The 24909-nt window shown below is 41.3% G+C and overlaps 1 protein-coding gene across 1 annotated transcript; it reads right to left on the reverse strand.

Moving 5' to 3' along the window:
• Positions 1-1825: 1825 nt before the first annotated feature.
• On the reverse strand, positions 1826-24165 carry LOC125463409 (chymotrypsin-like elastase family member 2A). The gene is made up of 5 exons (XM_048554666.2): positions 23709-24165; positions 8082-8295; positions 3873-4138; positions 2294-2436; positions 1826-2113 (listed from the first exon to the last, which is right to left on the reverse strand). Exons 1-5 carry the CDS (start codon positions 24163-24165, stop codon positions 1826-1828), a joined length of 1368 nt encoding a protein of 455 aa, XP_048410623.2.
• Positions 24166-24909: the final 744 nt, after the last annotated feature.

The following is a 24909-nucleotide window of genomic DNA, read 5'->3' on the forward strand; positions in this document are numbered from 1 at the left end:
TAGAATTGCATGGAACTGATAAACTGGACTAGTGATTCTATTTGCACTCTGCTCCCAACTGCCTGTGAATTTGGCCAGCTTTGGGGATTTTTACTGGCACTTTTACTAGTAGGATGTTTCTGAAGGCAGCAGGTAGGGTGCTTGAAATATGTGGAGGGTGTTGTTTGAGTGTGAGAATCTCACCAGAATTCTAATCCCACTGCTATATGCCTTGGAGGATTCCAAGCAGAGACAAACAAGTGAATGCCAAACTTGCCAATTTCAAAATAAGGTATGAGATTCCTCGTTTGGTAATCACTGATCTACTGATGATAGGTGATTGGAACTGTCCCTCACCTAACCACAAACCCTGCACTCATCTCCACAGCCCCAGAAAATACACCTGTTTCAATGATTTCATGCTGAATTTAGTGGGCTCATTCATTCATATTCTACACCTCTCCACGATTTCTTTATGTTGATCTCGTCCTCCCAGTAACCAACTACTGAAAGCAGTTTGTGAATAAAGTTCAACAGAATCCTTCATTCCTCTCTCAGGTTGATTTCATTTGATAATGAAACTTGACTATCCAGAGTCGGGTGAGGTAGCAGACAGAAAATACATCTCTTTATATCGTCCCTAACCGAAACAAATTCAGACATGGGACCTGTCTGTTCAGACAGAGGAGACTGTTCAGCTCCTCATCACTGGTCCACTATCAGTTGTTTATGGTATGCTATTTTATGGTGTTTTGCTGTAGTTATTCTAATCAACCTATTCAGACATACTGTGAAACCTCCAGGGTATGTGGTACTTGCACCTGGATCTTCTGGCTCAGAGTTAAGGACATTACCACTGCAGCAGAAGACACCCAATTAGTACTTTATGGTCAATCTGTATTTCAATTAGCCCCTAATGCACTTGCCTAACAAAGGGTATCAATCTCAGTTTTGAAATGTTCAATTGCCGATCAGCACCACAACTCTTTTAGTGTTGACTTTGCAAATTTGTATTATTCCGAGGAGGACATGCTTTTTGATATCAGCCTTGAATGGTCTAGTTCTAATATTGAGATAAGAATGCCTTAGAATGGACTTCTGAACCTAAATAAAGTGCTCCTCTCTCTAACCTATCAAGTGTTATAATCTTAAAAACCTCTTTAGCTGCATTCAAGGGAATCCAAGGCTTGACGCCATTGAGTTTGATGCATCCCCTCTAGGACCAATATGTACTTCCTGAGGTGTGGTCCCCAGGATAAATGCAGTGGCCCAGATAGAATCCAACTGGTGCTCAGTACAGCTATACTATAATTTCCATGCCTTTGTATTTCAATTCTCTTGAAATATGACAGGTATTTTGTTACTCTTTAAAATTAGTTTGCTATTAGTATTTGGACCTATTAATCCTTACACACCTCCATAGTTTCATATTTCTCACTGTTTAACCAGTTATTTGATCTCTCCTTTTAGCGTCCAAAGATTTATGATCTCACACTTCACCACACCAAAGCTGCCACATTTTTGGCCGCTCAGACGAACGTTATCTTTCCACAACTCTCTGCTCCCATCTTCAGTATTCCTGGCACAAGCTAGTGAATCTATGATTCCATGTAAAGTGCCACCTAAATAAGCAGCATTAAATGCAATGAATGAAGCAGAATTAGTGATGCTGTCCAATTAGCTAACTCTTAATTCATCTTTTTGAACAAAATAGCATGAAACCCAAACAAATAAACTGCCCAGTTTCATTGCTATAAAATTTTATTGACATAGAGACTATTATCAAGGAAACCAGACAGCAATAGACATCTCTGTAAACCTCTGAGTGCAGATCAGACTGGTATCTTTAGATAAAGAGAGACACCAGCCCAACTGCTGTGAGAAAGCCATAAACTTGTGAACGGATAGCACTGTTTTTCTTATTTATCGATGCCATGCGAGAACCTTCAGCTGCCATTTGCCTTTCACCCAGTTTTGACGTTTTCCACTCAATCCACTCAATGTACTTCCGCACAGATGTGTAGATGCCTGGATGGACCTTGTGACCACAACCTAAGCCCCAGTTGGTGATTCCTAGTTGATAGAATTTACCTGCTCCAAGCACTTTACATACCAATGGGCCTCCGCTATCCGTCTGCAATAAAATAGGAAGAAAGTGATTGTGAGGCCAATGGATGCCACTCTGCCCCAGCCAGTCCTAACCAGGCTTGATTTTAACACATATCCCAAAGGAATAGGCTGTGTACATGATTATACTTCTTCACCCAGACCCAATCAATAACAAAGGTTTCAATTCTTCTTACATAGTGCCTACCTGACACCTGTCTGGTCCGGCCCATTTAAATCCAGCGCACAGGACTTGATCAGACAATGAGCCATTATACCAATCACCCTGATTGCAGATAGCTGTCGGGATTATACTGATCTCTTGTTCCTGTAAAATATCTACTCGTCTACCTAGGTCAAAGAAAACCACATAATAAGATTGGCATTGTTTTCTCAGCTCAGTTTTTTGATCACTTAGAATTTGTGTATTGCTGATAAAGACACATTTTGTCAATGATTTTTTTACCTTGTACCAAAGGCAATTTGCGAGATTACAGATTTTAGGTGAAAACCCAACTGTGAATGAAAGGAGAGCATTTATTGGTAGAGGTGTTGCTATTAGAGATTATACCAGCCAATGATGACTGATAGTTAACTGCCAGGCTTCATTTAAATGTCAAATCAGGCAGGGTGACTCTGAGTCATAAAGGCTTTGCCCTGGGAGTTGTACCAGTGAATGACTATTGCCTGTTTTGTTCAATTGAAACAGATAGAGTCCTGTCCTGCATATCTCATGAGAATGCCTCAACTTTAACTGTCTGGAGTGAAACATTTTGATGCCTTCATTGGGTTGTAAACAACAGTCTACCCAATAGGATGTAAGGCCCACCTCCTCAATCTTGATTTTTTTGGGAAGGAGATAGAAGAGTATCTGCCTCCTAAACCAGTAATGAAAATATTTCAGAAACATGTTGACAAAAGTAAATGCTAACATTGAGAATTCGGGCAGATATCTGAACAGTTTAGATAGAGCTTTACTCTGTATCTATCATATGCTGTGTCTACCCTAGGAGTATTTGATGTGCAGTATGAAGGGAGCTTCAATTTGTACCTAACAATGCTGTACCTGAGATAGTAGGATCGGTACCTGCCCTGGTTGTATTTGATTGGACAGTTTAGAGGTACTAGTATCGAGTTCAAGTAATAGTGGAACTCAGTTGGAACAGACTGAAGTGACTGGGTAGTTCTGGGTGGAGCTATTCTGGCATTCAAGTGATGTTTTTGCTTTGTATCAGAAGTGAGTTGAAACTAACACAACTTCTTGCTCTGATTGCTTCATTGCAGTTCAACCAATCAGTTGTCCATGACAGCTGATGTTCCAAGGCTCAATCTCTTGTTTCCCATTTGAGTTTGTGGTGAATAGTGATGAGTTCCTCAGTTTTGTTCTCAAAGCATGGAGAATGTACTTGTCCATCTATGAAAAGCCAGTGGTGGACATTCATTATGAAGGGCTGGCTAGGCTACTCCGAAGGTATGAAGAATAAACCACACAGTATGATATTTGGGCGACATGTAGGGCAGACTACACAAGATAAAAGGGACAGGCTGTCTTCTAGAGGAAATTGGTGAATCAACTGAATTTCAAGAGCAGCTTTTACATTCTTTTATTCAGTGCCTACTCAATTTTGAAGTGAATCTCTGATATCTGGATTACTAAAAGTTATCATCAATGATGCCATCGCTTAACCTACACACACCCAGCATTTAAGACCATAGACAAAGCCAAATGTGACTCTCTGTGCAGTTAATCAGGAAGTGAAGGCTGAACAAACTGACAGCTTTCTTACCTTTCCCCTCCACCATGCCCCATCCGGCAGTGACACAAGGCTTGAGTTCAGCAATATCAAGTTTCTGGTACTGAAGGCACACTGGCTGCACGTAGTCGGTGAACACAATGGGATCAGTGACCTTGATGAGGGCAATGTCATTAGATTCAGTGTCCGGATTGTAATTTTCATGCTTGATGACTTCTGCAACGGGTCTGGCGTATGTGTCTTTACTAAACCTCGAGATCTGTTCTAATCCGAACACCAGCATAATTTTCTCTACGTTGCTTAGGAGGGATACAAGAAGATTTACATAAATTAGAGAGGACACTTGTAGTAGCTTTTTGACAAAGTGAAGGTTTCTTGGACTGTTCCCTCACTCAATAGTTCAATGGTATTGAGATACAGAAACATAATTATTAGATTATCATCTAAATATAAGTTATCCCTGTTGGGTAGGAGAATTGTTGGGACACTATCATTTAGATCGATGTTCCTGAGCTTTACAGAGAGTTGGTGAATCACCTAGAGTTCCCATGCCTTCTATCAGTCATCTCAGAGAAGAAGAAGGTTGCGTTTAAAGCCCTCTCAGATAATGGAGAAACCTGTGTAATTGACTTACAAGATCACAGTCCATGTTTATCTTCAATTTGGTGAGGTAGGCCATGACTAGTGCACTGCAGTTCCTGATGCATATCTTAAGACAAAAGAGTCCGCATCTTTTACTCTTAGGAACTATGGGTCTTAGGAATCACAGCTGAAGATTAAATCTGAACACTCCACAATTGGTCAAGTGACTTTAAAGTTTTGGCAAAGATCTGTAGCTCGGGTTATGGGTGAGGCTGTTGACTTGCTCTTGTTGAGCTGGCTTGTTCTCGTTCAGATGTTTTGTCACCATGCTAGGTGACATGATCAGTAGAGACTTCGACAAAGTGGTGTTATTCTACTCTGTTTGGAATTTATACTGTTCAGTCCGTTATGGTGAGTAGTGTCATTTACAGTTTTGATCTGTATGGGTTTGTATACGGGGTCCAATTCTACAATTTAACAATTGACCAATTTAACTGGAACAAAGTAACTATAGTGTCCCAAGCCAAACATAGACAAGCATGTGAATTCCTAGAGGCATTGTTCTCCATTCATACATTAAAATCAACAAACATGTAGAATTGGACCCCATATATAAACCCATACAGATCAAAACCGGAAATGACCGTACTCACCATAATGGACCGGACAGTATAAACTCCAAGCAGATTAGAATAACATCGCTTCATCAGAGTGTCCACTGAAGATGTCACCTAGCATGGTGACAAAATGTCTGAACAACAAGCCAGCTCGTCAAGCAAATCAACAACCTTGGTCAATTGACACTAGCTAATCTAAGTGTTCTGACTTCGGATTTATCTACTAGTGAAACAAAAGCCCTTTTCAAACCTGGAGGTTGACTAAACCCAAATAGGACAAGGCATCACTTCAGTGTGCATACATTTTCTCCATTCTGTGGTACATTGCTGTACATTTACCTTCAGTGATCCCCTTAGTTCAGCCACTTAATAATGTGTTTATGTTTTGATCAATCAGATCATAAGGATGATTAGCCTGGAGTTTCGAATGGCCACTACCAAAAAACTTGCAGCCAGAAATTCTATCTGGGGTGTGCGCTTTGTTGCTGTGGGGAGAAGTCCCAGGTTTAAGAGCAGGTTATCGGAGACAAGGCCTTGGGTAGTTCCATGAATTTACTGAGGTCTTGCTGCTGCTTAGATCAGCTTGTCCATTCAGGTAAGGTCTTGAAGTATCATCTGGAGCTGAGTGGAGTGTATTCCAACACCAGATCCACTTAATTGATCCTTTGAATGGAACAAGGCACCATTAATACATAGTACAATAGATCCAGTGATGTAAATGGTATCCTAGCAAAATTGTAACCTTCAGTCAAACAACAAAAAAAACGAGTTTTTTTTAATCTCATTGCTCTTTGCATGAGCTTGTAGTGTGTATATTGACTGCTGTGTTTCCTATATTTAAACAATGAATCCACTTCAAAAATAACTTGCTGTCAATCAATGTGGGACAATCTGAGGTCATAAAAAATGTAGAGAAATGCAAGTTGTTTCATGGCAAGTGTTAAGTTCAGACCGGGTAGATGGGATAAGCTGTCACTTGTCATAGTTGTATGGTTAGTAGCTGCTCAGGTTTGCTTTTAGAGACCATTACTAACAATGAGATTGTGCAGTACTTTAAAGTAAAATAGGGCTGAATCAGCACGGCTTCATCAAGGGATGGTCATGTCTGACAAATCTGTTCAAACTCTTTGAAGTGGGAATCAGCAAGTTACACAAAGGAGAGCCAGTGAATGTGATCGATTTGGATTTCCAGAAGTCTTTTGACAAAGTGCTGCACAGGAGTTTTCTGAATAATATAAAAGCCCATGGCGTTAGGTGGAAGGTGCTGGCATGCTTAAAGGATTGGCTGACTGACAGAAGGCAGAGACGTGAAATAAAGGGATCTTCTTCAGGATGGCAACCTAGTAAGGCAGAACTAGTAGAGTTCCACAAGGGCCCACGTTGGAACCACAACTGTTCACGTTATACATTAACAATCTGGACAAAGGAACTGAGGGCATTGTTGCTAAGTTTGCAGATGATATAAAGATAGGTGAAAGAACAGATAGTGTTGAGGAAGCAGAGAGGCTGTAGAAGGGCTTGAACAGGCACGAGAGTGGGAAAAGAAGTGGCAGATGGAACACAATGTGGGAAAGTCTGAGGTTATGCACTTTGGAGGAAGAAGAGAAGCTAACACTGTCCTCTAAACAGGGAAAGGCTCCAGAAATCTGAAAGGGACTTCGGAGTCCTAATTTAAGATTAAGGTTAACATGCAGGTTTAGTTGGCAGATAAGAAGCGTTCATTTGAAGGGGTTAGAATACAACAGCAGGGATGTACTGCTGAGGCCCTATTTAAGACAGAGATATGTTCTTAATTGGTCAGGGGATCAAGAGTTACAGGGAGAAGGCAGGAGAATGGCGTTGAGGAACATATTAGCCATGATCAAATAATGAAGAAAACTCATTCGGCCGAATGGGCTAATTCTGCTCATATATGTTGTGGTCTTAAGGACTTCTCTTAACCAAGAGGTTCTGTAGTGTGCTCTACAACAGTTTACACAGATGTTTGGCCATGGCAATAGCAAGTCCATATCCATGTCGTGCATCTTTTAATCTGATAACTACAGTCATTGCACTTGTAGTAAAATTGATCTATCATATTCAGGAAACATAGGACATCATTAAGGGTTACAGTGATATGTAGGCAGACCAGTGCAAGGTCTGTCCATGTGGAGTTGGGTATGCTAGGCTACTTTCAATGACACCAAAATTGCTATACAATCCAAAAGAAACACAGCTCCACCCATACCATAGGGAAGAATTGTCAGGGCATTGAACCCAAACCAATGACCTTCCCATTCTGTTCAAGAAGTGAGACTCAGTCCATACAGTTTGCCTATTATATGTAATCTGGATACAGTTTCGTTGGAAGATACAAGTTTCATATGCAGCATGGGGATTTTCAGAATCAGAAGTCAGGCTGTACCAGACTAAATTAATATCAGATCCAATTACTTCTTCCTGCTTCTATTAGAGGACACGTTTGACTCAACGGTAGCATTCCCATCTCTTGAGTCTGAGCAATTCACACTCAGTCAAATTACCTGTTATAATGAAGACTAGTCATTCTGACTCCAAGGGGAGAAACAAAACAATTGTGCCCCACAGATTTCCAACCCTCACAACCCTGGCTCAGACCTTAACCTGGTGAGGTATCCACAGAATGGCTGGAGTTTGTGAATGTTCCATACTTCAGAATTAAAACATCCAGCAAAACATAATCCTGGCAGAGAAATTACAGAGGATAAAGACTAGATACAGATCTGACCCTGCACAGAAGTCCTTTCTAGGGGAGGTACAGATACAAGGCTGGTATAGGTATGGGGAAGGTGCAGATACTTGGCATATATGAATGTGGGAATGGGAACCAGGCCCATAAAGGTGTTAGTCACATTCATATGGTCGCAAACAATAGCGGACACACAATCACTTCAAAATGAGACGTTAGTCTGGAGATTGAATCTATGGTTAGTTAGTGGGAATTGTTCACCTTCTGGGACAAGCCAGTGAGTTAATTAGCAATGAGGTATTTATTCATTGGTAGGATCACCAGCCACCTCCTTACTTTGCTACTTTGGCCTTGAAGCAGTGAGCTGCCGTCAGCACCCAGTAGTTGTCAATGACAGATCCTCCACAGGTGTGACCGTAAGTTCCATCCTTTGATGCAATCTGTACACTGACCAGCCAAGGCCATGCTCCTGGATCAGCATCATGGTTCCCCAGAGTCTCTGAATTCAGGTCTTCCTCTTCTTCATTTACTGCTGGTCGTTTGCTGCATTCTAAAGTAAAGGGATACAACAGGAAGGGAAAAGTTTGAGCCATCATGAATGATGAGTGGCACCAATTTTGTCTGTACATTACCACAAGTATATGGAATCCCATATTGTGACTGGGCTCAGCAGATTGCACTCTCACCTCCAAGCTAGATCATTAGTTTGACCCCTATCAGAGATTCCCAAGCACAAAATCTAGGATTACGCTCTCAATGGTGTACCGAGAGAATGCAGCACTATCAGGAATGCTGTCTTTCAGATGATGCACTGAATTATGGGAAGGAAGGGTGTTAGCCCCTGTTGGATGGTTGGTTTGCAATGTAGTGTGATGGCAAGAGCACAGATTCAGTTCCTACACCTGCTGAAGTCACCCTGAAAGTCCTGTTCTCAATCTTACCCCTCAACTGAGGCATACTGACCCTCAGGGTAAACTCATCACCTGTAATCCCTCTCTAAAAAGAGATTAGACCTTTTGGACCATGACAACTTTACCTTCCCTTCCCTTCCAATACATTGAACTAAGGCCCTGTCTACTCTTGCAGCTGGACTATTCCAAGAATAGGAGTTCTTCCCGGTGAGCTGGACAACATTTATCCCTGCACGGACATCATTTTGAAAAAAAAAATGACATTATTGTTTGTGGAAGCTTGTTTTGCAAAGATTGGTCTTTGCAATTCTTCCATCACAACAGTGACAACACCTTAAAAATGCTTCAATGGCACTCATATACTTCAGGATTTCCTGAATGGTGAAACATGCAATAAAAATGCAAATGTTTCCTTTCCATGATCCCAAACAAAGGCCATTGGCATCAAGTCTGCATGCAATCAAGTCCTTGCCTGATCTTCAGACACATCCACAATGCTGAATCTCAGAATATAGTGACCAGATTCCCAGTGTTGATGAGAAGGAGTCAACAGGTTGATGAATCATCCATTATGCCTCATCAAAGCATTGTATTCTGACTTCAGTTAGCAATTTACTGTTCTCAATTAATGTAGAAAATAGGTCATAGTGTCTTACACATGGGCTTCCACCAAATGGCCAGTGTTGTCAATTGGTTGCATGCCCTCAGCCATTGGCCTCCACTCTCAACCAATCAATGCAGTCAATGGATCACATGGCCTTATTCATTGGCCTCTTCCTTCACCTAATCAGTCTATGAGACAGACTGTCTCATTGGCTGAAGGATGTGACCAATCAGTGCAAGTAATGGGTCAATGCCTCATTCATTAGCCCTAGATTTGAAGCAGGGTTGTGGGTGGAAAAAGTCTTCATGTTTCATATCCAATCCAAACTATTACAGAGGTTAGAGCACAGTGATAGTGATAGTGTCCATATCTCTGGACTAGATGTCCTGCATTCTAGTCCTACCTACTCCAGAGTTGTGTAATAACATCTCTGAACGAGTTTATTACAAAATATTTCCCATCCAAATTAAGTCTGCAATCAGTCTTGTTGCCCTTTCCTGCTCCATTTCAAGGTGTCTAAATTTCTTTTGACTACAAAAACTTGTCATATTACCCAAATGTAATTTTAACTGCAATAACTCCACAGAGTCATCCTTACACACGAGCCATCCTTTATTTACATGTGGACAGTACTTGACTCTGATCCAGATCCCACAGAGCTAGCCCTCAGGGTGAGCAAAACCTCCAAAACTCATGTTTTTAATTTGGCAGCAAGGGGTCCCTGAATAGACTTGATTAACAGCCCCAATCAGGGATCTTATATACCTTAAGATGCACCTGACTGACCCCATTACAATCATTGCATCCCTCGCCTTCTGTGCCGGGTTCTTTTTTACGGAGCTCCGCCTGGGGTGTTTTAGCACCAGCTCACCTCTGATATAGGTGGCATGTACTGCACAGTAGCTCATCTCCTGTGCCCAGAGCATTTTGGGGGAAATTCATTCTCCTCTTTAGGCAGCAAAGGTGTTGAAGTGGTTATATCTGCCATGTCCATCTCTGATTCTAAGTTATCTTCAATGCTTAACAGAGAGGGAGAACCCACAGGTTCCAGAACAGTCAGAAAGGCAGTCAAGGAGGCAAGTGCATTTTGCTTCTGCATTGTTTGCAGTTTTCATTTGGTCTATGTGTTTGTTTAGGATCTTCGCACCTACCTTGAACTTAGTACTTTACTGGACCTGACTTCAAGTCTACCATGCTTCTTACCCTAGCAGGACCACTCCTGTAGTTCCTATACCAAACTTTGTCCCCTGAATTAACTGTCTCTCTCTTGCTTTGCAGAGTCATGAGTCCAGCACTGGCTTTCCTGATGCCATTTTACACTCCTGTCCCCAGCTCCTGATAGATCAGATTTAACCTTACACTGAGTCTTCTCCCCACTAGTAATTCTGCTGGAGCAGTCCTTGTAGCTGCTGCATGAGGGCTGGTCCTATAACCAAATAGGAACTAGGACTGTTCAGTATCAAGTGAAGCTGTGGGTTGTTTCATTAAACATGCCTTCAAAGTTTGGACTTTTCCTTTTGCCAGACCATTGGATGATGGATGTTGTAGAGTTATCCTTAATGATGAATACCAGTCATTTTTAAGAAATACTCGGTTCCCTGCTGGTAAATGATGGCCCATTATGTGGGAGTAACACTTCCAGCAGTCTATGTATTGCAAAAGATGAGCACAGTTTTTCTGTTGTCATCCCAGTGTGTGATGAATGAACTCTATACACATCCAGCCATTTTGAGTCAGTATCCACAATGACTTAAGAACATTGAGACCATGAAAGGGCCTGCGTAGTGAAGGTGTAACCAAGTTCAGGCTTTACCTGACCGTTCTCACGAGTGTGGGGGAGCAGCTGTTGGTAATTTTTGTCCATGTTGGCAGTCTGCTCCACCAATGCACCTATGCCTGCATTCAAGCTTGGCCACCAGATATAACTTCCTGTCCACACACCCCCATCATCCCTCGACATCCTAATTTTGGAAACTCCTTGAGGACCCTGACGGAGTTCATTCACAATCTAGCAGCAACTTTTGCTTGGGACAATCCCTCTTGCTTCCCATAGTAATATGCCATCCTCGACTGTGATCTGATCTCTCTAGGTCCAAAAAGGCTTCAGTTCTGGTTGTGATGGCCCTTTGGTTTTCCCCATCATGACCAGCTGTTTCAATTTTGCCCAAATCGGGTCTTTCTACATTCAATGTCTGTGACCGGAAGTGGGCCCAAAAATTTAAAACCTTGATAGACTCTTTCAGTGGTGGTCATCCAGGAGTTTCCAAAATGAAGGTGTTGGGGGCACCTGGCTGATTTCATTACAATCACTGCATGCACAATCCATTGAGAAGCTCAGCATCTCCACTTTCCTAAATATTTCAATATTTTAGTGCAGTGACTATCCTAAGGAAACCAATGCTGCAAGTATAGTGTCATATAGTATGACAACACAAAAAAGAGTATCTTCAGCCCATTGTGTTTGTTCTGGGAGTAAAACACCCATCTATTCAAAATGCATTTTCCAGAACTTGGTCCATAGCCTTGCATGCTATGGTTTCAGAAGTGATCTTCTCAATACATCTTAAATGTTATAGTGGTTCCTGCCTCTATCATTCTTTCAAGCAATGAATTCTGGATACCACCCTCCCTCATATGCCAACTTCTTATCCATGCATGAATCTGCAACATCCACTCATTTCTACACTAACTAGCATATGGCACTGGGAATAATCCAGACATTACAACCATTGAAGTGCTGTTTTTCAATCTATTACCTAACTCTCTAAATTCTTGTTGCAGGACATCCCCACTATGTTGTTGGCATCAATGTGAACCACAATGTCTGACTGTTCACCCTTTGCAAACTCTAGTCAAATACTGTGAAACACTAAATCTCCCATTGTAGCCCATCCTCTGAGACACATTCACAATCAAAGACTTTCTTTCTAGTAGCGTAACACTCCCATTACAGCTCTTTCTGTTAGCATCCTGATTCAAATTGAAATCCATACCTGCAGCCCATACAATTATAGAAGCAGAGCATAAGGGAAACAAAACAGCTTTGACACCTCCTTGATAAACTGGATGCTTTGCTGCCACAAAGGACGAGGACTACCCTGCAGAAGAATTTAAGAAGTTAATCACAGGAATGCTGCAGCTTTAAACAGGCGGTTAAGGCCAAATGTAATGAGGAACCAAAAAGCTACTTCTGACAAGAAGGCAAGTTGTGGGCTTGCAGTAATTTGAATGAAAGAACTTACAATGGGGAAATGGTTCAGCACAATGGGACAAACAAAGGCTTTTTAGTTCATAATCCTGAGCTCTGACATCTTAGAAAGAACGATAACTCATTAGTCTCTGAGGAAGAGGCTTGTGTGACCTCAGTTGCTTTACTTAGATGTCACACCTGCCCTGGGATTATTGAAGTTCATCCAGAATTCATTTTTAACTTGTAACAAGTCCCATTTCCCTTTCATTTATGTGCTCACTGACTTAAATCAACTTTTGATCAATCAAAGTCTTAACCTTAAAATTTTCCATCTTGTCCAGTCTGACCATTTTTTCCTTATGAGGCAATTCAGTAATTTCGGGTATCAATCTAGCAAACAGTCTCTGAACAATCTGCACCTCATTTATGTCCTTCCCTACATAAGGAGACCAGAACTGCACGCAGAATTCAAAATCTGCTGTCATCAAAGTCCTGTATAATGAAGTATAACAACATCAACACACAAGTACAACACGAAGGTCCAGCAACTGTTTGCTCAAGTTTTTGACAGCCTTCTGTTAATCTTAGGCACAAAGTATTTCCATATATCAGCTACAGTACCTTATTATCATTATCATTAGCCCCAGAGAGATACAGTGAGAACTCTGGCAATAGTGAGACCTAGACCAACCAACTGGATAAAACATTCTGTCCTTTGCTAGGACAGTCATTGATTGGAACGCACTACACCTTTACCTCAGTGCTGAAGAAACAAACAACAAATGTGCCCATCTTAGTCTAAAACAGATATCCCGCCAATATTTGATGTTGACACTACATGTCAGAAAGGAAATGTTTCCCATTTCCTTACATAGACTCTTAACCTTGACTGACGCAGAATTCAAAATGTTAAAGGAGAAGCCATTGCAAAGTCACTTATCACTGAGTGATCATTCCAGCTTATCCACACCTGTCCCCAGTATTTCACATTTCTGTCCATCCACTTACCAGAGTTCCCCTGCTCAGACACAGTAACAGCACAACACAACGCCAGAAAGACAAGCTGAAAGATGGCAAGTTTCAATAATTGCATGTTTTCGCTTATTTACTGAAACTGAAAGGCCCACCCAACTGGGCTTATCGTTGTGACTCACAGACAGGGATTGTTCCCTGGGGTTCCTGCTTAGGCTCATTGTTACACAGCTGGATGTCACAGCCATCATTGTTACAAAAAATGACGTCATAGGCTGACATACGATAGTGGTGGCAGGATGGGTGATGTGTTACTGCTGCATTATGTGGGAACTGCTGGACACCAGGGTGAACATCTGTAGGCAGTGCTTGCAGCTGAAGAAACTTCACATCAAGTTGATCCAATCTGTAGATGTTGTGCCACATCAGAGATGGGGGAATATTACCTGGATGCTTTGTTCCAGGATGTGATTACACACCTCTGACTGGGTAATTCCAATGTGGTCTGTGATCAGAGACGGGAGGTTGGGACTGCTGGTAAGGGAGGTATGGGGACTCAGAGGATAGCATTTGAAATCCCATGATCCTGCAATTATCCAACAGTTGCAAGGTTCTTGCAAACTATGTAGATATGAGTGGGAACTACAGGGTGGAAGAGAGAATTCATCATGACACTTTAATAGAAGGTGCTATCAAGTGGGGGTAAGTGATAGGAATGTAGTAGTGGTAGGGAGCAGTATATGCAAAGAACAAAGAAAATTACAGCACAGGAACAGGCCCTTCTGCCCTCTAAACCTGTGCCAATCCAGATCCTCTATCTAAACCTGTTGCCTATTTTCCAAGGAACTGTATCCCTCTGCTCCCTGCCCATTCATGTGTCTGCCTAGATACGTCTTAAATGATGCTATCATGCCCGCCTCTACCACCTCAGCTGGCAATGTGTTCCAGGCACCCACCACCCTCTGTGTAAAGAACTTTCCACTCATATCTCCCTTAAACTTTTCCTCTCTCACCTTGAAATCGTGACCCACAGAGTCCCACTCTGGGAAAAAGCTTCTTGCTATCCACCCTGTCTACATCTCTCATGATTTTGTAGACCTCAATCAGGTCCCCCTCAACCTCTGTCTTTCTAATGTAAATAATCCTAATCTGCTCAACCTCTCTTCATAGTTAGCGCCCTCCATACCAGGCAACATACTGCTGAGCCTCCTCTGCACCCTCTCCAAAGCAGCCACATCCTTTTGGTAATGTGGCAACCAGGACTGTACACAGTACTCCAAATGTGGCCAAACCAAAGTCCTATACAGCTGTAACATGACCTGCCAACTCTTGTACTCAATACCCCGTCCAATGAAGGAAAGCATGCCGTATGCCTTCTTGACCACTCTATCGATCTGCGTTGCCACCTTAAGGGTGCAATGGACCTGAACACCCAGATCTCTCTGTGTATCAATTTTCCCCAGGGCTATATTGAGAAGAATTGATAATGTACATGCTTTCATTTGTGCAAGTCCTGGTGCTAGGGGTTAAAGACATCTCTTTGGGGCTAGAGAGGAGCTTGGCAGGGAGGGGTGGGATCCAGTCCTTATTATGGACATGGTAATAACAATATTGATGGAACTAAATAAGGAGGTTCTGCTGAAAGAATTTGAACAGTTGTGAGCTAAATTTAGAAGCAGAAACTCCAAGGTACTAATCTTGGCACGACTACCTGATCCACCAGCAGACTAGCACAGGGTAAATAAGGCCAAGGTTATGGCTGGAAGATTGGTGTGAGTGGACTGGTATAGCAGGAGAACTGTTCCAGCGCAAACTATGCTGGGACTAGTGTCCTGGCCAATCAAATATCTACAGGTGTACAGAGGGCTTAAAACTAGTTAGAGGGGAAGTGCAGGCTCACAAAGCAAAAGAAGGTGGCGATGTTGTCGGATAGCTATTGGATAATGATATCTGGAGTGACACATAAAGGACAAAGCATACAAACATAGAAAATCAACTGCAAGTAGGGTCAAAGAGGGAAAATGGTAAAAAAGCAAAAACAAAAGCTATGACCTAAATGCATTAACAAGTCAGAAATCATTTATCTGAACACCTCGAGATTGATATTCTCATTTTTCAGAAAAAAGGTCTGTTTGATCCCTTTGAACTAAACTTTGCTTAGCCTGAGCAGACCTAAAAGTAAAGTATTTTTCCAAAAGACACAAACTGACTTGAAGGACCTGTAGACACATTGAGCGTGGGCCTTTGAAAATAAACTTTGCTTTCAGGTCTGTTCAGGTCTGATTGGACCAAGTGACATTCTTTCCCAAAGGGCCTGAACTCAGCAGGTATAGTGGTCCACTTGAATCCACTTACAAAAAGATCTTTGGTTTTGGGCTCTTTCCAGTTTTTAGACACATGGATAAATGATATCTGACCTGTAATAAATTAATTAACTGCATAAATAGAGATTCATGGTATGATCTTGTAGCCATTATGGAGCATTGCTTGCAAGGATATCAAAACTGGGAAGTAAATATTCACGAGTACGTGACATTTCAAAAGGACAGGCAGGGGTTTAATGGTTGAGAAACAACGAAAAATGTAGAACGTTTGTGACACACAACAAATATGCATCCCAGTGAGGAAGGATGCCAGGAAGGGGGTAAACCAACCATGGTTAACAGGGAAGCTAAGATTAACATCAAATTGAAAGATAAAACATACAAAGTGGCAAAAATTAGTAATAAGCCAGACAATTTTCAAGATGGCAGCTTGTAGCCAGTGGAGTGCCACAGGGATCGGTGCCACAAATATTTATGATGTATATTAATGACTTGGGTGATGAAAGTGAATGTACAATCACCAAGTTTGTGTTGAACAAAAAAAAGGAGAGATAAGTGGTGAAAATGACAGAGTCTGCAGAGAGATATAGATAAAGCAAGTGGGCAAAAACTGGGCACATGGAATATGCTATAGGAAAATGAAAGGTTCTGTACTTTGGCAGAATGAATAAAAGATCTGAATATTATTGAAATAGAGAATAGGCAAATGGAATGCTAGCATTTATTTCAAAGAGAATGAAGTATAAAAATAAGAAGGTCTTACTAAAGCTATACAAAATACTAGTCAGACCACACCTAGGATATTTTGGTTACCTTATCTAAGGAAGGAGGTAGCCCAGAGAGTGTTCACTAAGTTGGTCCTCAGTAAGGAGGATTTTTTTATGAGAAAAGGTTGATTGGGTTGAATTTGTACTTATTAGAGTTTAGAAGATGACAGGTGATCTTATTGAAACATACAAGATTCCTAGAGGGCCTCACACGGTGTGGTAAAGTTGTTTCTCCTGGTGAGGCAAGGACCAGAGGACATATACTCATAGTAACGGGTTGCCTATTTAAGTCAGAGATGAAGAGAAATTTCTTCTCTTAGAGGGTAATGAATTTGTGGAGTTATTTATCTCGGAGAACTATCAAAAATTGGCCATTTCCTGATGTCCTAGCCAATATTCAACTTATAGCAAACACCATATGAAATATCATCAGATCATTATTGTACAGTTGTTGGTGAGACTGAATTTTCTACATTGTAACAGTGACTAAATTTTAAATATATTTATTTTGCTACAAAGCCTTTGCAATGTGCTGAGATTATTGCAGGAGGTGATTAATGAGTGCAAATTTTTCTTTTTATATTTAGGTGATGAGTACTTGAAAAGCCATTGTTGTATGTGACAGCCCAGTCAGATATGCAAATGTGAACATCGACCCCACTTTTTCCACCTGGCTTCCAATCATTGGCCTATACAGAACAAGACAACTGATGACCCAACATGGAGGTAGTCCTCAAGATACCTCCAATGATAAGCACCTCTCACAATTGGCCTGTGAATTATACAGTAGTTCATGTATTGTTGCTCAAAACTGATTCCAAAGACCAATAACGAATCATTTCCAGGAACAAGAGAGCTTTGGACTACCTGTAATCATTTTCAACCGAGGTAACTTTAGCAATGTGTAGGGTATAGTATGTCTGAACTGCAGGCATTCCAGGAATATTCCATGCTCAGTCCGAAGAAAGTTAAGAGCAGAAATAGCTCACTTAACCCTTTGAACCTCTTAGTCAATTCCATTCAATCATGGATTTCCTGTATTTTAACTCTATTTAGCCATCTTTGGCCCATATCAGTCAACATAATTACTTAACAAAAATATATCAATCTCGATATTAAGCTCCCCGTGACACAACATTCCAGAGAGTCACAGATTACTAAAGGGTCACTGGGGTCAAAATATTAACTCTGCTTTGTCTCCACAGAAGCTGCCAGACCTGCTGAATTTCTCAGCAATTTCTGTCTTTCTTTCAGATTTCCAGCATCCGCAGCTTTTTTGGTTATCCTTTATGTGAAAAATATTGGTTAATTCACTCCTGAGTGGCCCAGCTCTGATGGCAGTCCTCTTCCTCTGGTTCCATCCACCATATACATTTTTCTTACTGTATCTACTAATGTCTTTTATAATGTTGCACACCCTCATTGGATCATCCCTTTGCTTTCCAAATTTGAGAGAATATAAGTCAAGTTTATAAAATTTGCCATCATAATTTAAATGTTTAGATACTGTGTCTATATCACCTCCAAAGTATCGTAACTCTCAAAGTTGAATGCAGATCCAGGTGGGAAATGACCAAAGGTGTACAACTATGCAAGACTTCCTCCATTTTGTGCTACTTCCCCTTGAACAAACACCAATATCGCATCAACATTTTTATATTGCAGCCATCCTCTTGCTTTTAAAGATTTGTGTGTATCACCTTTGCTCATCTGCAGATGTTTATGATCATTTAGAAACTACATTGATTTGTCTTTCTTAGATCCCAAGTGGACGCCCTCATATTTTGTGACAAAAGAAGCAATGATAAATGTTGAGCTGTAGTCTTTCGGTAATCTTTGTCAATGGCATCACGTCAGAAACAATCCTGAAGTTTGAGGGCAACTGGTAAGGTTCACGCTGTTGACTTAACTGCAGTCAGTGAACTCAGAGTAGAGCAGAGATCTATTCGGGGACATTATAAGACAAGTAACTCATAAAAGATGGTGGTGAAAAGTTGAATGGAACTGGCTAGTTGCTGGTTGGTTCACTAATGTCTCATAGGGAGGGAAATATGCCATCCTTACCTGATCTGGCCTATATGTGACTCCACACCAACAGCAATGTAGCTGACTATTGACTACTGTCTGAAATGGCCTGGAAGCCAGACACTCTTAGAGGGTGAGCCACAACGATGCCCAAAATGCATGAAATAACTTTTAAGAGGTCATTATTGCAACATTATAACATTCACAGAGATTTTCACTAGGAGAAGGACATTTTAATAGGAACTCAAAGTGCACAGGGATTCTATATGTACAGTATATGTCATCAGTCATACTGGACTCATCTCACTCATGGGCAGAACACTAGGGGGCAGATTTTTTGATTTTTCTGGAAAATAGGACCAGAGGGAAGGAGGGTGGGCACGTTGACAATGGAATATGGTGTGACGTTTGGTTGGACATTTCCGTCTCCAGGCCCATTGGAAAAATGAATGGATTAGAGAGTGATAGCTACATTATACTGAGGCTGAAATCCACAATCTCAAAGTTCAAAATTGGAGGAAGGCCAATTTTGACAGTATTTGGCAGGAGCTTTCAAAAGTTGATTGGGAGCAAATGTTCACGGGTAAAGGGATAGCTAATAATGGGCAGCCTTCAAAAATAAAATAACGAGAGTCCAGGGACAGTAAGTTCCTGTTAGGGTGAAGGGCAAGGCTTGTAGGTGTACGGAATTCTGGATGACAAGAGAAATTGTGGTTTTGGTCAAGAATAAAAAGGAAATTTATGTCAGGTACAGCCAGCAGAGATCAAGTGAATCCCAGGAAGAGTATAAAGGCAGTAGGAGTTTGCTTGGGAGGAAAATCAAGAGGGCAAAAAGGGGACATGAGATAGCTTTGACAAATAGAGTTAAGGAGAATCCAAAGGGATTCTACAAATATATCAAGGACAAAAGAGTAACTAGGCAGAAAATAGGGCTCCTTAAAGATCAGCAAAGGCCGCCTATGAGTGGAGCTGCTGGAGATGGGTGATATACTAAGCAAGTATTTTGCATCAGTGTTTACTGTGGAAAAGGATGTGGAAGATAATGTGGGAAATAAATAACGACATCTTGAAAAATTTCCATGTTACAGAGGAGATGCTGGCCTCTTAAAATGAATGAAGGTGGATAAATTCCCAGGACCTTATCAGGTGTACCCCAGAACTCTGTGGGAAGCTAGGGAAGTGATTGCTAAGCCCCTTGCTGAGATGTTTGTACCATCAATAGCCACAGGTGAGATGCCAGGAGACAAGAGGTTGGCTAATGTGGTGCTACTATTTAAGAAAGGCGGTAAGGAAAATCCAGGTAACTACAGACCAGACAGCCTGACATCAGTACTGGGCAAGTTGTTGGAGGGAATCCTGAGGACAGTATTTACATGTATTTGGAAAGACAAGGGCTGATTAGGGATAGTCAACATGGCTTTGTACGTGGGAAATCATTTCTCATTAACTTGATTGAATTTTTTGAAGAAGCAAAAAACAGGATTGAAGAGGGCAGAGCAGTGGACATGGTCTATGTGGACTTCAGTAAGGCTTTTGACAAAGTTCCTCATAGTGGGCTGGTTAGCGAGGTAGATCACATGAAATACAGGGAGAACTAACTATTGTTTACAGAACTTCCTCCAAGGTGGAAGACAAATGGTTGTCTTTCAGACTGGAGGCCTGTGAACATTGGTGTGCCACAAGGATCGGTGCTGGGTGCACTGCATTTATTAATGATTTGGATGTGAACATGGGAGATTTGTTAATAAGTTTGCAGGCGACATCAAAATTGGTGGTGCGGTAGGCATCCAGGAAGGTTACCTCAGAGTACAATGGGATTTTGATCAGATGGACCAATGGGCCGAGGAGTGGCAGATGAAATTTAATTTAGATAAATGTGAGGTGCTGCATTTTGAAAAGGCAAATCAGGGCAGGACTTACATACTTAATGGTAAGGTCCTAGGAGTGTTGCCAAACAAAGAGACCCTTGAGTGCAGGTTCATAATCTATTGAAAGTGGAGTAACAGGTAGATAGGATAGTGACGAAGGCATTTGGTTTTCTTGCCTTTATTGATCAGTACTTTGAATATAGGGATTGGGAGGTCATGCTTCAGTTTTACAGGACATTGGTTAGACCACTTTTGGTTTACTGCATTCAATTCTGATCTCCCTGCTAAAGGAAGGATGTTGTGAAACTTGAAAGAATTCAGAAAAGGTTTACGAGGATGTTGCCGGGGTTGGAGGGTTTGAGCTAAAGGGAGAGGCTGAATAGGCTGGGGTTATTTTCCCTGCAGTGTGGGAGGCTGATCAGTGACCCTATTGAGGTTTATAAAATCATGAGCGGCATTGATAGGATGAATGGACAAGGTCTTTTCCCTGGGGTGGGAGAATCCAAAACTTGAGGCGTAGGCTTAAGGTGAAATGGAAAAAACTTAAAAGGGGCCTAAGAGGCAAGTTTTTTACATAGAGGATGGTGAGTGTATGGAATGAGATGCCAGAGGAAGTGGTGGAGGCTAGTACAATTATAACATTCAAAAGGCCTCTGGATGGATCTATATTTTTATTTAGAGGGATAAGGGCCAAACGCTGGCAAATGAGACTAGACTTATTTAGGATATCTGGTCAGCATGGACGAGTTGGGCCGATGGGTCTGTTTCTGTGGTATACAGCTCTATGACTCTGTGACTCAGGTGGATGTAAAATATTTCATTCTATCATTTTGAAGAAAATAAGGAGAGTTCACTACAGTGTGTTGGCCAATGTTTATCCTTCAACCTACATCTCCAATAAAAACAGTATGTATTTATATAGCACCACTTACACAACATCCCAAAGATCTCTTTAGGAGTATTATAAATCAAAGTTTTACATGATATTAGGATAGCTGACCAAAGGCTGGGCTAAATAAAATAGCTTTTAGGGAAAATATTAATAGAAAAAGAAAGGCATAGAGGCAGAAAGGTTTAGGGATAGAATTAAAACATTTAGGATCATGGCATCTGAAGGTTTGGTTTCCACTAGAGAAGCTAGGTGAGTTACAGAAATCAAAATAGTTGATTTTAATGATATCATGGATATGTGGTATGAAGTTCTTCTCAGGATCGGATTTAACAGTAAGGTTAAGAATAATCTGATGGCATAAAAATGGAGTTGATACAGAGAACTGAAGACAAAAGAGTCCCTTTTCTTTATTAGAGAAATTTGTTTTTAATCCAACAGTGGATTTTAGATAAGCAGTCAGATAATTTATTGACAGTGCAGGGATCAGGCCAAGTTTCGTGTCATCTGGAAACATTTGGATTCTGTGGTGGTGTTTTCAGATGATGTTGTCACAGGACATATAAATCTTAAGTAGGAGGGGATGAAGGAGGGGTAAGTTCTCCAGGGGCACCCTGTGTTTACAGGATGGGACTGGAAAGAAATGCCTTTGCAACTGAGTATCTGGCTACAATGTGTTAGGCAAGGATAAAACCAGTTGACTGTGATTCATCCAGGACAGTTGAGAGGTGTTAGAACAGGAAGGTGTAATCAACCAGGCCAAAAACTATGAATAGGTCAGGAAGGACAAAAACGGACAGCTTGCTTACCTTTACCAAAATCATGATAAAATTTATTTGGTCATTATCCCATTGATGTAAACTTGCTGTGTGCAAACTGGCTGCTTTATTTCCTACATTACAATGATGCTCACATTTCAAGTGTCTTCATTCTACATATAAACCGCTCAAGCCTCTCAGTTTGATCCCAGCTCGTAACTCACTCCTGAATGTGTGTTCAATGTAAACCACCTGAGCCCATCTATTAACAAGGTCAAAAATCATACGACACCACATGCAAAATTTATAACTGATGCAAATTTATTAAATAAACCTAAAATTGCTGGATGAAATAATGCCATGTTCCTTGCAGCCTTCAACACATTACTGACGATGATGAACATCTCACCAAGATCTTCCCTGCATCCCCCGTTCTCACCTTCAAACAACCACCAAAACTTAAACAGATCATTGTTCACAGGAAACAAGCCCGCCTTCAGGACAAAATTGACCACAACACCACACAACCAAGCCATGGAAAACACTGCAAGACATGTCAGAGCGTCAACATGGGTACTGCTATCACACGTGGGAACAGCACCAACCATGCACACAGCACCTAAGCATGTGACTCGGCCAATGTTGTCTATCTCATATGCTGTAGGCAAGGATGCCCTGTGGCATGGTATATTGGCGAAGCCATGCAGATGCTATGACACCGGATGAATGGACACCATGCAACAATTGCCAGACCAGTGGGGGAACATTTCAGTGGTCAAGGGCATTCAGCCTCAGATCTTCGGGTAAATGTCCTCCAAAACAGACTTCAGGATACACAACGATGTAGGGTTGCTGAGCAGAGGCTGATGGCCAAGCTCTGTGTCTATGAGGATGGCCTCAACCATGATCTGGGGTTCATGTTGCATTACAGGTGATCCCACCACACTATACACTCTCACACACATGCTCACACACATGCATGCATACACACACACACACACTCACCCAGACCCTGTCACATGCACATTCTCTCCCTCACACAAACTCACCCTCAGACACACACACACTCACTCACATACATATACTCCCCTCTCTCTCTCTCTCTCACTCACACACACACACACACAAAAATATGGGGTGAAATTGAATTTGTAGATTTGTATTTGCAGATACATTCTAGTCCTTTCAAAGAGCACACTAATAGAACCTTTAGTTATCTTGGGCAATGACTTGAAAGAAATTCTGGAGTTTGCATTTTAATCAATTGAAACTTGCATCTCCATTCTAACTGATTAAAGATTTAACAGGAGGGAGTCAGCCAGCCATTTTAAGTTCATTCAATATATTTGCATCAGTTGTATGATTCTTTGATCTTTTACTTACAAATTCCGTGTCTTGATATCTCCTCTCTCACTACACCTGAGGAAGGCAACACTCCAAAAGCTAGTGTTTTCAAATAAACCTGTTGGACTATAACCTGGTGTCGTGTGATTTTTGACCTTGTCCAACCCCAGTCCAACACAGGCACCTCCATATCACTGTAAGCACATAGAAAACTCAATTATATTCATTCTAAAAATAGCCAAAAATCCATAGCTGTATTCTGCTGTTTATTGAATATGTTGTGCGTAATTATATATCATAATGTTCTTTACTGATCAATAACCTGCCATTCAAAAATCTGCTGACTGGCCAGAAGCAGGATAACGCAGCACATAGCAATATGCTGATCAGGTTGATAGTCCATGCACACTCCACCACAGGGAAGAAATCCATCATAGCTTTCTTAATCGAATTCTCAATCAGCACATGCTCTGTTTTTAAGGCTGCATCCTCAGCATTATCTTGCACATGCTCTTCACTCAGCCTGTCGTTCCCATTGTTGGTGCTGTACTTCTGTTCACTAGATCTCATACTCCTTGTGTTGTCTTCCATATCTTCTTTGCCCAGCCTCACACTTTCATTGCTGTTTTTCTTGTCCTCTTCATTCACACTTGTATGACCAGTATTTCTGCTGCTCCGCCCCTCATTCCCTCGTATATTCTCCCAAACATTCACTACTGCATCCATTTGGCTCTTATTCTCTATCTTAACTCCTGGCGTCTCTGTCATTTCACTTTCTAATTAACAGCAGCTATCGTGGCCACTGGGCCCTGGCATTAGAACTTTCTTCAAACAAAGACCTCGAATACAGTGATCTTCTTCAATTGTCTGTTGTCCAGCTTTATGGGCCTCAGTCACCACTTGAAACAATATGAAATAAAGGTTTAGACTTTCAGTGCCAATGCTACTTTTGGTTATATCAAAATTACAGCAGTACTTATTAAAAAATTATGAGAACACTTAAAAAGCACTTCAGTTTCATTATTTAAGTTCCAATGGCCTTGAAACTTCAGGAGATTGTGAAAACCCTGTCTCATACATTTTCAATCACTTTACATATTTATGAACTATCCACCCCCCCCCCCCGTTTTCTTGCTTCTCCCATTCATTTATTAATCATTTTTCACAGAGTTCATTCCTACCTTTATAGCTCCTGGGACAGTAATTAAGCTGAGCGAAAGCATAACTGGACATAAGGAATCAAAGATGTTGGGCCTGGACCATAGGTCATAGGGTTTAATTGTCCAGTTAAAATAGTCAGCATCTACACTGTGTACTGAATGGTCCAGTGGATTGAGCCATTATTCTATTGCCAAGCCCTTAGTTTCAATCTAGCCCAGATTGATTCAGGTCTGAGGTTGTCTCAGTCTGGTTGCTTTTGGATCGAAGTATAAAACGGACAGCAACCAGAAATACATTATCAATCAGTCAGAGGGTTCACAAGACTGGCTGGTACATAGTGGAAATCATACT

This window comes from Stegostoma tigrinum, chromosome 25, assembly GCF_030684315.1.
Source record: "Stegostoma tigrinum isolate sSteTig4 chromosome 25, sSteTig4.hap1, whole genome shotgun sequence".
Classification (NCBI taxonomy): domain Eukaryota; kingdom Metazoa; phylum Chordata; class Chondrichthyes; order Orectolobiformes; family Stegostomatidae; genus Stegostoma; species Stegostoma tigrinum.

Bases quoted from the DNA above. Each gene is read 5' to 3' on its own strand.
- LOC125463409 (XM_048554666.2), bottom strand. From the start codon at position 24,165: ATGACAGAGACGCCAGGAGTTAAGATAGAGAATAAGAGCCAAATGGAT. The intron at 8,296-23,708 runs GTAAAGAACATT...CCTTTACTTTAG, and splicing joins GAATGGCAGGTTATTGATCA to AATGCAGCAAACGACCAGCA. The intron at 4,139-8,081 runs GTAAGGAGGTGG...ATCCCTCCTAAG, and splicing joins TTCAAGGCCAAAGTAGCAAA to CAACGTAGAGAAAATTATGC.